General features: G+C 54.0%; 2 protein-coding genes across 7 annotated transcripts in view; one reads left to right on the top strand and one right to left on the bottom strand.

The window, feature by feature from the left end:
- The window catches only part of SYNRG (synergin gamma), a 40,678-nt gene extending 36,147 nt beyond the window's left edge, over window positions 1–4,531 (top strand). For 4 of the 6 annotated variants that reach the window (XM_054394148.1, XM_054394152.1, XM_054394149.1 and 1 more), the window contains 3 exons: window positions 2,234–2,344; window positions 3,334–3,369; window positions 4,361–4,531. In XM_054394148.1, coding sequence (XP_054250123.1) covers window positions 2,234–2,344; window positions 3,334–3,369; window positions 4,361–4,492 — 279 coding nt within the window. In that variant the 3' untranslated portion in view covers window positions 4,493–4,531. The remainder of the gene's footprint in view (window positions 1–2,233; window positions 2,345–3,333; window positions 3,370–4,360) is intronic. The other 2 variants (XM_054394151.1, XM_054394150.1) reach the window with 1 other exon arrangement.
- A 5,353-nt stretch (window positions 4,532–9,884) lies between these two features.
- On the bottom strand, window positions 9,885–10,481 carry DUSP14 (dual specificity phosphatase 14). The gene has a single exon (XM_054394385.1). The coding sequence runs from the start codon at window positions 10,479–10,481 to the stop codon at window positions 9,885–9,887; it is 597 nt and encodes a 198-aa protein (XP_054250360.1).
- Window positions 10,482–13,747: the final 3,266 nt, after the last annotated feature.

The following is a 13,747-nucleotide window of genomic DNA, read 5'->3' as shown; positions in this document are numbered from 1 at the left end:
GCTGGAGCAGCTCTGCTATGAGGACAGGCTGAGGGAACTGGGGGTGTTCAGCCTGGAGAGGAGAAGACTCCAGAGGGGACCTTAGAGCTGCCCAGCTTAAGTAAGGCCCAGGGTATTTGCTGTCTGCTTGGAATGGCTAACTTCAGCTGGTTGCCACAAAAGCTCAGTCCCTTTTTTGCCCCCCTTTCAGCACTGTAAAGCTCTGCAGTGCAAGCAGTGGTGGCAGCAGGTACAGGTGATGCTCTGTCGTGCAGAGCCTGTCAGAGGAGGAAATTTATCCTTCCAGTATTTCACTGCTTGGCAGATGAAGTTGATAGACTGGGACTCATCTCTTTGAACTCTGCCATTGTTGATAGGAACAATTTACAAAGCTATCAGGATTCTCTCCTTTAAGCAAGTGGATTAAAATTTAGTTCTTAAAGTGCTTTTCCCTGGAAGATTACAGGGATTACCTTAAAGTCCAGAGCCTGGCCACGTGTTCTCTGAGCTGCAGTGGTCCAGATCAGTTTTAAACATATGAGGAGCTGTGGATAATGACTTCTCATGCAGCCACTCTGAAGTTACCTGAGAGGCAGGGACTCCTGCAGCTCTCAAAATCCTCCCTCTCTGCTTCTCTTCTCCACCTGGGTCACTGGCAGGTGTGAAACCCATCCCTGTTTGGTTGAACACCTCCAGGGATGAGGAGTGCAGGAGGAAGACCCTGGTGTGGCAGTGCTGGATCCCAAATGCTGCAGAAGTGCCAATTAAGTGAAGTGGTACAGCTCTGAGGCATGTGCTGGGAAAGGTTAATTTTATCTTTGAAAGGATTTTGTTACAAGGTAATTTTATGCACAGCCTGGTGGTTTTTCACTGCAAATTACAGGCTGACCTTCTCATTTGCTTCACTCCTGCCTCTGGTAAACAAATATTAGAGAGCCTTTATTAATTTGATTGATCTACTTAAAGATTAAAGGGTGGTGGTTTGTTTTTTTTCAGGACTGCAATTATTCTGCAGCCACTGGGGAGGGGGGAGCGTGATCAGCAGAGCTGCAGCATGGAGCCAGAGTGCACATCCTGGGATCACACTCTGGGTTTAGGTTTCTTGCAGTACCAATTGCTGGTTTTACTTGCACTGCTCTCTGCAGGCACAGCTGCAGCAGTCTGGTATCAGTCTCCTGCAAAGTTTGGAGCTATTTTTGATCTTGGGGCTGAAACTTAAAGATTGTGCACTGGGAAAGGAGCTGGATCCAGGTATTCCTCACTGGCAGGTTCATTCAGAGTCACAGAATGGGTTGGGTGGGAAGGGGCCTTAAGGATCATCCAGCTCCAACCCCCTGCCATGGGCAGGGACACCTCCCACCAGCCCAGGTTGCTCAAGGCCTCATCCACCTTGAACACCTCCAGGGAGGAGGCAGCCACAGCCACCCTGGGCAACCTGTTCAAGTGTCTCCCCACCCTCACTGTTAGGAACTTCTTGGTTCAGTTGTGTGGTGCTGAGGGCCATGGTTTAGCCCCAGCCTTGGCAGAGTTAGGGAATGGTTGGACTGAAGGATCTGAAAGGGCTTTTCCAACCCAAATGATTCTGTGATTTTTCCCAATGTTTGCCTGTCTCTAACCTGGTTTGTGTGTGGCTGGTGCCCTGAATTTCCCTGAGTTGGTTAACCTTAGTACCCCACTTTGCTCTGCTGTGCCCTGTTCTAGCTTCTCCTGTGTCCTTGGCTGGACTCAATGCTCTTGGAGGCCTTTTCCAACCCAAGCAATTCTGTGGTTCTGAAAAACCTTCCAAAAGAATCCCCAGCACCCTGTTTCAGCAGGCAAGAGCAGGAGACTCAGGCCAGTGAACACTGCAGCAGACACAACTTGTCATGCTGAGGGCTGGCAGCAGGGCTGGCCCAGGCCCCCTCCCTGCAGCTGCACAAACACTGCCTGCACACTGCTGTTTGTCTTGGTGCAGCTGGGAATGCTGCTGGGACCCAGCCTGGCCTCTGGCCTCACAACTGCCTCCTCCTTTTGATGTGGGAAGGTGGAGCTGCAGAAGACTTTCCTTTGTAGTCAAGGCCTTTCTTCCAGAGCTCAGTGTTATCAGTGAATGCTGATGGAGATTGCAGAGCAGGATGGCAAATAGATGCTGATGGCACAGCACTTGGTGAGAAATGCCATGCTGCCAGGGCTGCCATGGCTGGGCAGTCACCACAGCTACCACACCATCATCACTCCCTGACAATGCCTCAGTGTGATTGCTTTGTTTCTTCAGCCAGATGAAAACTCCCTGGATTTCTCCTCTTGTATGCTGCGTCCGGGGATTAAAAACGCTCAAGATCTTGCCTGTGGAGTGTGCCTCCTAAACGTGGACTCAAGAAGCAAAGTAAGGATCCTGAGCCCCTGCTGTTAACCTTGGGTTTAATCTACAGTTTGGACTTTCCTTTGGGCCTTGGGTATATTTCAGTAAAAGCTCCTGGCTGTAATTTGGATCTGGAAGTGGCCAAGGCAAAAATCTGACCCAGAGACGGGACTTGAGCAGTTCATATGAAGCTGGTGAAGGCTCTGGAGAACAATTCCTATTGAGGAGCAGCTGAGGGAGCTGGGGGTGTTTAGCCTGGAGAAGAGGAGGCTGAGGGCAGACCTCATTGCTCTCTGCAGCTCCCTGAAAGGAAGGTGCAGGGAGCTGGGTTTGGTCTCTTCTCTCTAGTCTCAGGTAATAGGAGGAGAGGAAATGGCCTGAAATTGTGCCAGGGGAGGGTTAGGTTGGAGATTAGGAGAAATTTCTTTGCTGCCGGAGTGGTCAGGGATTGGCACAGGCTGCCCAGGGAAGTGGTGGAGTCCCCATCCCTAGAGGTATTCAAGAAACCTCTGCCCATGGTGCCTGGGGACAGGGTTCAGTGGCCGTGGTTGTCAATAGCTGGCCTCAATGATCTCAGAGGCCTTTTCCAGCTAAAACAATTCATAGATTCATGGAATTCTTTGGGTTGGAAAAGGATCTTAATGCTCATCCAGTTTCAACCCCCTGCCATGGTCAGGGACACCTCCCACCAGCCCAGGTTGCTTAAGGCCACATCCAACCTGGCCTTGAACACCTCCAGGGAGGGGGCAAATCTATGATTCTGACTCATTGGGCTTTGGGTGTACCACAGATGTGCATCAAGAGGTAAATTGTTCATAATGGGGAAGAAATTGGGCCACTGGGACTCAGCTGGTGCAGGTTTGTTGAAATAAACATCTTGGACTTTTCCTTGTGCATTTCGGAGGACCACCTGGAGGGGACTGTTACAGTTAGTGGAGCTGGGAGGGAATCCCAGGCAGCCCCTTGCCATGCATGGCAGCCTTGCTGACTTTTTGGTTTCAACATTATTGCAGAATGAAGAGAAACCTGTGGAAGAGCTTCCTAGCAAAGTAGGACTCTGTCAACCCCATATTCTCTGTAGATCATTCTGGGTTGGGTGTGGAAGGCTGAAGTGCTGAGTGGCTTTCAGCTGTCATTCTCGACTGTACCAATCATGAACCCTTCTCTTCTGGTCATTTTTTGTGGCTGTAACACTCGATCTGACCAACTAACATACTCCAGAGCCTCCCCTTTGTCTTGTCTGCATGCTTGTACCTGTGAATAGCTTCTAGGTTTGTGCTACTTCTGTTGTGTGGTAGAAAACTCCCAGCCCTGAGTTTCTCACTTGGTAGCTGTGTGTCTGTTGCAGAAGGGGGGGGGGGGAGCTGTAGGGTTTTGCTACAAATATTGACTTTTGGCTATTTGTAGAAGGCAGTGGCATTTTTAGAAGTCTCTGCAGGAAATCCAGGGTGTGGGGAGCAGGGTTAGAATATTTGTTTTAAATAGGTAGCTGTGAAGCATTGGAAAAGTATCTCCTAGCAACAAAGAGCCAGAGGTTTGGAGCTGCTCCGTGTGCTGCCTCGGAAGCTTCTCATGTAGAGCAGCTTCAGTTAACAGCAGAAAGCCCATCAAATGCAGCTGCACATCCACACTAATGTCAGCAACTGCACCTGCCTGGAGCACAGCACTGAAATAAACACAGGAGCTGTTTGCTGGCTGGCAGAACAGGCTTGTACCTTCTGTGGGTATGGAGCAGGGCTGGAAGGGGCACGAATCAGATCAGATCAGGCAGGGTGCTGATGCCATGGCTCCCTTGGCATGGGGTATGACAGGCCAGGCAGGGGGCAGATGTGTTGGCTGAGCTTTTGGCCACCTGCAAACACCCTGCAGACTAAAATCAAGCAGGGTTTAATGGGGTGGGAGGGAACTGCCATGCTGTGCCATCCTGGGCTGATACCTGTGCTGTATCCATGATCTGCTCCTCTTTCTAGATCCTGGAGTGGGTGAGACTGGCACATGTATTTCAGAGGGGACTGGCACATTTGTTTCTTCTTGTTTCAGGCCTTTAATTCCGAAACAGACAACTTCAAGCTGGCATACGGAGGGCACCAGTACCACGCCAGCTGTGCGAATTTCTGGATCAACTGTGTGGAGCCAAAGCCTCCAGGTCTCATTTTGCCAGACCTGCTCTGAAAGCTGTTGCACTGAAGATGGAGAATTGGGTCTGGTAGTGCAGGACACTTGGGGTAAATGTGTGGTGTGGGGTAAGTGGCCAGTCTTGAGCTGTGGTTACTGTGTGGAAGGCTGCGTTTGGGTTCCTGCAGCCACTGTCACAGACATCTTGCTGGTGAAGAATTCCACTTGGAAAGGGGCAGTGTGTCAGAACTAACCAGAGAAAAATGTACTGTGGCAAAAAGTGCATCATTTCAGCCTTTCCCAGGAGGAAAGAGGGTCACAGTCTGTAACAAGGCAGCCTGCTGACCAAGGGCACACATCTCTGAGGGAGGGCAGAGCTTCCAGGGAAAACCCAAATGCTGGTTTGCATAGCAGTGACCACAGAAATACTTGAGGTGCATTTGCAAACAAATCCTTTCTGTCCTGTTTTCAGTCTGTGGACCTCTCAGTGTTTGCTGCTGTAGCATTGCAGTGCAGGAGGCACAGCAGCTGGCCAGGCAAACTGAATTATTGACTGGGAAGGAATGAGGCTGCAGAGAGCTGCTGTCTGTACTTGCACTCCTCTGTGCTGCAGCTCATCCTGAGTTCCTGGGCAGTGCTGGGGGGGTAGGACTGGGGAAAACTGTGGACTTTTTTTCCCCCCAGCCTGTCTGAGTTCTTCAGCACAGGCAGGTGGATTTTGCTGTAAATATGGACAGACTCCTTCCTCGGCCTGGTCCTGAGCTGCAGGAATGATTTGTGTTCTCTTACCTGACCTTGGGCTCCACTGCTACAGCATCTCTGCTCCTGTGTGTATCCACCCAAATACTTCCTTTCCTGTACAGGAATGTGCTTCTCTTGAAGGGTGCAATTTGTGCAGCCTGCTGCTACCTGCACTCAGCTGTTGCTCTGACTCAGAGCTGGCAGCACAAGGTGGCCCTCAGCTCCTGCTACAGGGGGTGTGAATCAACACTGAAAGCTGCTGCCTGGTTTTTGAGGCAGGGTGTCCTGCAGCTGACGTTTTGTGGCTTATGGCAGGTCCAACCATCTGGACCGGAGGAGCTGATCTGTTGTGCTGTCACAAAGTGTCCCTCATACAGCTGAAACCCTGAGCCTCCTCAGACCTGACATCAGGCAGCAGAGTCAGCTGAGTGCTGCTCACAGAGCTGTGACCTGGTAGGAGAGTCAGGATGGCATTAGGAGACTCTTCTCACCCCAGAGTGAGGGGAGTGGTGTGTGTGTGTCACACCTGCTGCTTCCTGCTTGGACTCCATTGCTCCAGGAAATCTCCCTTCTCTCCAAAGACACCAACAGCTCCTCCAGCTTACTCTCACCTCCACTGTGAGCAGCTGCTGCTCCAACGAGGAGAAGTGATGCTTTGTACTTAAAGAAGGGGGGAAGAGGCTTTAGCTGGACTAAACTGTTAATTACAGCAGGTGAAAGAATCTTGGCTAACAGGAGTGCTGGGTGTCTGGCCCCTGATTTACCCAAACTAAAGCAAACCTTCCTGCTGCCTGAAATTAGCTCATTCATAAAATAAGGAAGTGGTGCCCACAGTGGCAAGCTCCAGCTGATCCTGTCACAGTGTGTGACAGTGACTGGCTGCCTCCTGTGGTTTAGTAATTAGCAAAGGAAGGGCAGCCACTCACTGCCTGCTCTCTGCTTCCTCTGCTAGGTGAGCAACACAGCCTGGGACAGCACACTGCTTGCTGCTGTGCCCATCACCAGGGCAGGTTTTGCCACGGGACTTTGGGGTCTGCTGGGCACAGCCACCAGTGCTGGCTTTTGCCTGCTGAATTCCAGCAGCACTGAAGTGTTGGCTGCCTGCTCCTGCCGCTAGCGAGGGGCCTCCTCCAGTGCTTGGGAGTAGCAGACTGACGCAAATCTGCTGCTTCTCCAGTGCTGTCTTGGGAAGAGGGAGTTTATTGTTAGCCTGGGCTCCCACCACAGCTCCTGAACACTCAGCTAGAGAGGATTTTATTTTTATCTAATTAAAAGCAACTGCCACAAATCAGAGGCCACAATGTGAAACTTAAAGCACCCAGGGTTTCAAATAGGCCACCAGAACATTCCTCAGTGCTGTGTTTCTGGTGCATGTTAAGCCAGCACGCTCCTCTCAGATGACTCCAGCCTGGCTCCTGGCCCACAAAAGCCAGGAGCTGGCACTCACAGTGAGAAGTGCAGCTGAGCTCCCTGAGGTGTGACACTCACTCCTGCTGCCTACAGAAGAGAAAGCAGCAGCCTCACTGTGTGTGGGGGGCAGGCAGTGTTCTTGGGAGCCCAGGGGAGCACACCAAGTGGTTTGCATGTGGCCCTGGATGAAGGCTCTGCACAGGAAGGATCAGCTCCCTCCCACGGCCTCATCCCTCCAGTGACTCTGTTGCCTTCAGCAGCAGCTCAGCTGTGTGGCTGCCAGCCCCAGCCCAGTGTCCTCAGTCTCCAAGGTGACAGCTCCTGCCTGCAGTGCTTTGTGTCAGGCCACCTTCCCCTGCTGCCTCTGCACCCAGCCTGCTGGGCAGCACTGCTTTGGCCTTGCTTGTGTGGGCCCCAGAGCCAGGGCTCCTCCTGTGTGTGGTGGCTTTTGCTGGAAAGGGAGATGGGGCTTGGCTGGGGGGTTTTGATGTGTTCTCTGGAGCTGCCTTGGGGCTACCCATGGCAGCTGGTGTTTCTATTTGTGTACATTTGGCATTCTGAGAGATTCTCTGCCTGCTTATTTATTGTAGAGATGGCTTTTTCCCAGCTGTATTCCTGCTGCTGCTCTGCTGTCCTCCTCTGTTGTGTTTTTCTCCTGGGCATAGGAGCTCTGGGGAGCTCCAGCCCCTTCCCCTGCCCATCCCTCACTGTGTGTTGGTCCCAGTTTCTCCCCAGGTTTGCTGTCCCAAACTGGAAGTTATTTGTGGTGTGGGAATTATGCTCTGCACTGGAGCATCCCTCTGGCTTCCCTCTCCCCCAGCCCTGGCAGCAGCTTCTCTTCCCCTGGGTTTGTTTGGAGCAGTTCCTTCCTTGAAGTTCCTGCAGTGTATATGGAGTGATAGTGAAATGCACCCTGAGCTTGAGAAGCTGCTCAGGAAAACCCAAGGAATGCTTCAACTTCTTGTTAGCTACACATCAAATTAGTGAAACCTGAAACAAAAGCTTCCTTTGCAATAAAAGCTGCTACTGTGCAAACTGCTCCTTTTGTTTTGCTCTCTGGACCTGTATTTCATTCCAGTCCCCAAGGTTAAAATAGAAATGTCATCACTTTATGAAGAGAAGTGGTGGGAAACCTTCCCTTTCTCTTGTGAGTCTTTATTCTGCCCTCTGGACAAATGGTATTTCTCTTCTAGAAGGGGTTTTGCTGTTAGTAGTTGGAGCTGTTTTGGTTTGTGCAGTGCTGGAGTCACTGCTGCTACTCTCATCCAGGGAGCAGTGTTGTTAATTGACTTCAGTGCATTGTTTACCCCCCCCCGATTCTTGCAATGATTTATAAATCCTGTGCTGAGATTCAATCCTCATATTCCATAAAGAGCTCATTTCATAGCTGAGCAGCCTGTGGAGTGGCTTGTTCCAGGGTGCAGCTAGAAGGAAATGCTGCTTTTGCTGCTTGGCTCAGAAGATAAAGGACTCTGAAAACAGCCAAATTCATTGCCTGGCTCTTGTGGTGAGGCCCAGGAGCTGCAGGCTGTGAACAAGGTGAGACACTGCGACAGGTTGCCCAGGGAGGCTGTGGCAGCCCCCTCCCTGAAGATGTTCAAGGCTAGGCTGAATGAGGCCTTGAGCCTCCTGGGCTAGTGGAGGTGTCCCTGCCCAGGGCAGGGGGTTGGACCTGGAGCTGGTCTCTTCCAACCCAGCCCACTGCCTCGTTCCATGATGAGCCCAGTGATGGGAACAGATCATGGGGCCTTTGCCCAGACCAAGGCCCAGCCATGCTCAGTCTTGCATCATGTCCTCGGTGTCAGGAGAGCCACAGCAGCACAGCTCTGAGGAACCCAGCAGAAGTTTTTGTTTAATCTTTATTGATTGCTTTTTTTTTTTTTTTTTACAAGTATAGAATCTGATTTCAGTCAGATGCTACTGCAGCAGCCTGTGTGTTCCTCCTTCAGAGATGCAACAGAGGACACCAAGGTCTCCTTGAGGAACAGACTTGCCTTGCTCTCCTGGGGGGGGGAAATCCAGTTAGGCTTCAACCAAACCAGTCCCTGCCCCTCTGCAGTGAGGGGAGCACCGTCCAGGAGGCAGCAGTGAAGGGCTTCTTCCCCACGCCTGGGGCTGGAGCAGTTCTCATCACACAGGACAAGGCAGAGCTGTCCTGGAGCAGGAGGTCTGTGGGAATAGCTCTGTGGGAATAGCTCTGGAATGCAGCATCACCTTGGGGACATCATGAAGTGATCTAGGAAGGGGCTAAGGCAGATCACGAGCGTGCCTAGAGCCAAGGGATCCAGCAGATTTCACCTGCATCCAGTGTGGTGCTGCGTGTCAGTGATACAGCCCCGGGCCCTCAGCAGGGGCTGTGCACAGCTTCCCAAATGCTTCTTGGGCTGTCCCGGGGTGGGGAGGCTTCACCTCCTGCTGCTATCTGAAGCCACGTTTCTGGACAAGCCCTCTGGCTGTTTTCCACCCCCAGATAGCACCAGTGGTGTGAAATGGACAGACAGTCTGCTGTGTCTGTTTGTCAGACAGCAGGACAGTCACACCAGGTGTCAGTGTGCTCCAGGACTACTGCCCTAGCATAGAATGAGGAAAATAAAAGAGAAGCTTGTGTGGTTATTGGAGCTGAATCACTCAGCCTGGGCTCCTGGCCCACAGGCCCTGCCTGGCTTCACCTGGGCTTTGTTTGGTTTACTTTTATTTTCTTCACTTTGAATACAGGTTCTGAGCTGACTAAGGGCCCCACCCACTACATACTGAGAGTCACTACAGCTGTTAAACACCAGCACTAGCACCACAAGCCTGCACTCTGCCCTGCCTGGCCCTTTGACAGACTCAGTGCCAGGGGCTGGAACCCACTCCATGCTGGTACTGCTCCCTAAGCCACTGCAGGATTCCTGCATGGAAGCAAACAAGCTAGGAGCAAACACCCAGGCTGCTGCACCACAGGCACCCAGGCTGCTGCATCACAAAGCACACTTTGTTCATCAGCGCTGACCAGCGCCTCCCAGGCCTCTGCCTGGGACACTAAACTGACTGAGAAAGGAAGGGAGGCTCTAGGAAAGGATTCAACTCATGAGAAGACTTCATTCAGCTAAATCAGAGAAAGGCAGATGGGGGAATCCCTGCGGAGAGAAACGCTTGGGAGGGGACTGTTGACCTTGCAGGTTGGCGAGGTGAAAATTGGCTGAGGTTCTGCTGCATGGTAAAGAACCCAGGTTGGCTGCAGGAGAAGGGGATGGCTCCAGTCTGGTGGCCTGGGAACAGCGCATCCCTCCTGCTGTGCTTCCTGCGGGCAGTCCCTTCAGATTCCCCAGTAAGGCATCAGGGGTCTGCGCTCCCTCTCGTAAACGTCTGGGATGATGCCATAGGGGGTCTGCACCATTTTGACCGTGGTCTTCCCAAAGAGCTTCCTCTCGTAGTCTATCAGCTGCCTCCAGAAGCCCACGTTGGGCCGAATCACAGGGCGCCTGGCCTTGACCCAGTTGTAGGCCTCGAAGAGGGTCACCTTGTGGTACTTCATCAGGTAGGCGATGCAGAGCGTGGCCGACCTGCTGACGCCAGCGGCGCAGTGCACCAGGGCAGCTCCGTGCTTCCGCGCCACGCTCTGGATCTTGTCGGCCACGCTGTCGAAGTAGAGAGAGATGGGGGCGTTGGGCATGTCGGCCAAAGGCACTTTCACATACTCGAACTGGGGCCAGTTGAAGTTGGGGATCTCGATGGTGGCGTTGATGATGCAGGTGATGCCCCTGGACAGCAGCAGGTGCCGATTGGAGGCGATGCTGCCCCTGCTCAGGTACAGCGAGGGAGTGATCTGCGCGATGCCCCCCAGGGCACCTTCCGAAAGCATTCGTGGAGCCATCAGAGTTCTCGGCAGGGAGTTGTGGCTTCTGGAGGTCATGGAGGAGCTTGGCACTCAGGCTTCCATTATGGGAAGGGATCCAAAGGGATCTGCAGCTGAGGGAAGGGTTGTCCGGTCTGGTGGTGCTGGGACAGGAACAGCCTCCTCCACTTGGTCACTGCAAGACACAACCAGTGCCAGTGAGCAGGGCAGCTGCCCACTGCCACCACCCCTGTGCAAGGGAACAGGGAACCCCAACTCGCACTGCTATGGCCTGGGCAGCCTCTGACTGGCAAAGTTCCATGGGCCAAGGTGGTGCTGGCTTTACACACTGCTTATTAGCGTGGGGCCCCCGGGCAGTGCCTGGACAGATACCAACCAAAAAAACCTCCCAGCCCAATTAGCTCCAATTACTCGTCAAGGGCTTGGGCAGCCTACCTGTGGGCCCTGGCAGCACCTCACCTGGATTAGCACATGGAGAATTAGCTACACCTTCTCTACACTCAAAAGCAGCAACTTCGCAGCTGGCCCAGAGCCCAATGGGATGGTGAGAAACAGCTCACCAGGGCTGGGTGCAGATGCCAGCCTTGGAGCTTGCCCTGCCTGCTCCCCAGAGCCACCCTTCTCCTTTTTTAGGTAGGTGCAGGGCCCTGCCAGAGCACACACAGCAAGCTGCCCATTAGGCAAGGCAGTGACTCATGTCCACCCAGATCAGCCATCGGCCCTCAGCCAGGCTGGGCAAGTGTGGAAGAAGTGACCTGGTTCTGTCAGAGCCTGCGAGGGAAACCAGAGGGAAGGCTGGCACAAGACAGGCTCTTTTCCTGCTGCCTTAATCACTGCCTCATGCTGTGCACAAAGAGGATCTGCAAAGGCTTGGCTTGGCTTCACCTGCATGAGTAACACACCCCAGCCTAGATCCCCACTTTGCTCTTCCCTGCTCCTTTAGGACTTCTCCAGAGGAGAAGCTGCAAGCAAGGGGCTGAGTCCCAGAGCATTAATCATTTGCCAGTCCCTTTAGCTGTGGAGTCTTCAGCTAGCAATGGGCCATGGAAGAGGCTCTGGTCAGCACTGGCTGGAGAGTCCGTGTTCTGCCCAAATAGTGCCCATCAAAGTGTCATGAGTGAAGGGAACCTGGAGGATGCTCAGCTCCTTGGGTGTGGGGGTGTCTGCTCCTCCAGCAGTTAATTCCAGATCAGAGTCCTCAAAGGGCTGAGAGACCCCAGCTGGAGCTTCCCCAGTGCTGACACCTGAGTGCAGCCATCTGTCTGCATCCTGTGCCCCAGCACACATCAGCAGGCCCCAGCAGCAGCTGGTAAAGCTGCCAGTGGATTTTTGGCAGGGCCTGGTGGTATGGTAACCTGATGAGCAGATCATGATCTCCTCTGTAGCTTGTTCCCTGCTGGCAGCTACTTGAGCAGCTCCTGAAACCATGGGCCCAAAGCCCTGGTGCTGCCACTTCAGTTCATGCCCCAATAAGATTTTTTTTGCTGCAGCTGTGAGCGCTCAGCTTCCCTTGTGGACACCCCCACCACAGACACCCAGCTGCAGCAGCAGGGGAAGGCACAGGTTTGGCTGAGGAAAAAAGTGCTTGGAGCAGAGGCAATCCCTGTTTTCCAAGAGCTGTTTCTGACAGGACTCAGGCACTTACGCTTGGTAATGCAGTGTCCTGCTGCAGTTCACGGCTGGGCACAGGGCAGCTGAGGGCTGCTGAAGCTGGGATGTCTCACAGAGTGTGTCCAACGCTGAGCTGGGGAGAGAAGAGAGTAGGGGGCTTGCTGAGACCCAAATAGGACACCAGGCAGCCCCTGCTACAGAAAGGATGTTAAAGTCACCCACTTAAAGTTAGGTGGCTGTCCAGGAACTGGCAGGGAAGACACCAGCTTCCCTGCCCACCCCCAGAGAAGGACAGAGGGGAAGGCACTGGCTGCTGACATCATAATGCCACCAATCGCTGCCAGCACAGCATTCACAGTCACAGCAGGCCCAGGAGAATCTGAGGCTGGCACTAAAGTCATGACTCAAAAACAAACAAACAAAAAGTTAAAATAGTTGCAGGAATTAATTTGCTCCAACTCCTCCTTTAGCATCTGCCAAGCTGCTCACCCAGTCCCAGGCAGCTGGTTCAGGTCTGTGTTTCTTCTGCCCGTGCCCAAAGCAAATTCCTGGGAGCCCCTCTGCAAGGGCTGTGCTGCCTGGGGCACTGCTGGAATTCCAGGAACAAAGGGGAAAGGGCTGAGCTGGTGCCAAGAGCCACAGCATCCTGCTCCTGGAAACACTGCTGGAAAATGCTGCTGGACCGTGAGTGAGAGGAACACCTGCCCCCAGGCCAGCTCTGAGCAGGGCAGACCCTCCCTCACCCTCCCTGCCCCCATGCAGCTCATCCCTTGGCCATTTCCAGCACACGGGGTGAGGGGCTGGTGGCTGCTCCGTGCCCCCTCCCCGGCTCAGCGAAGGCCTCACATTCCCTGGAACCTGCACGCTGAGCTGCAGAGCAGAGCGAGGTGGACAAAGCTGGCCTGGAGATGGGCTCAGAGAAGGCAGAGTTGCTGTGCCTGGCAGGGTCGGGCAGGCTGCATGGCACGGCGGCTGGCTAAGGAGGCTGGCACGGCCGCGGCGCAGGGCTGCTGGGGGGCAGGGCGGGCCGGGAGGCTCTGGCAGGCACTGGGGAGCTGAGACAAGCTGGCTGGAGGCCAAAGGACAAACCCGAACAGGATTTTTAATGCCACACCTCCAGTGAGGGCTGGGAAACGCTAGAGGAGGGCAACCCGCAAATGTGCAGCAGGAGAGGATGCTGGGCACTGCTACACCACGTCACTCTGCTCCCCTGCCAAGAGCCTGCTGGCACCTCTGGCAGCAGGGCAGCAACGTCCCTGCCTTAGCCCGGAAGACCGCAGAACCCCAAGTGCCCCGACTGCTGCTTGGGGCTGAGTACACTCATGCCACGTCCTGTGGCACCTGGACTCCAGCTGCTCAGAGCACTCCTCGGAGCACTTTGGGAAGGGCTTTGCTGCTTTCCATAAAGTGGTTCCTGTTGGCAGGCAGCAACTTATCCCCACATTTGCATGTGACAGGCCGGGCTGGCTCTGCAAACTGTGCCGCCGCCGGGCCGGCAGCAAACCGCCCGCGCAGCGCAGCCACCCCGACGTCAGCGCAGGGCAGCCCGGACCCAGAGAGCTCCTGCTCCGGGGAAGAGAGGAGCAGCGCCAGGGAGGCACCCAGCTGTCCCACCTCTGCTTGCAGAGGGGGCACGGGGTGGATTCTGAGCCCTGGTGGGAACGCAAGCGGCTGCCCGCAGTCCCATGTCCCAGTTACCTGCCTGGGGCTCC

The sequence above is a fragment of the Indicator indicator genome, chromosome 30, assembly GCF_027791375.1.
Source record: "Indicator indicator isolate 239-I01 chromosome 30, UM_Iind_1.1, whole genome shotgun sequence".
NCBI lineage: Eukaryota > Metazoa > Chordata > Aves > Piciformes > Indicatoridae > Indicator > Indicator indicator.
The sequence above is the reverse complement of the archived record's forward strand: the minus strand, read 5'-3'. Positions and strand labels throughout refer to the sequence as shown.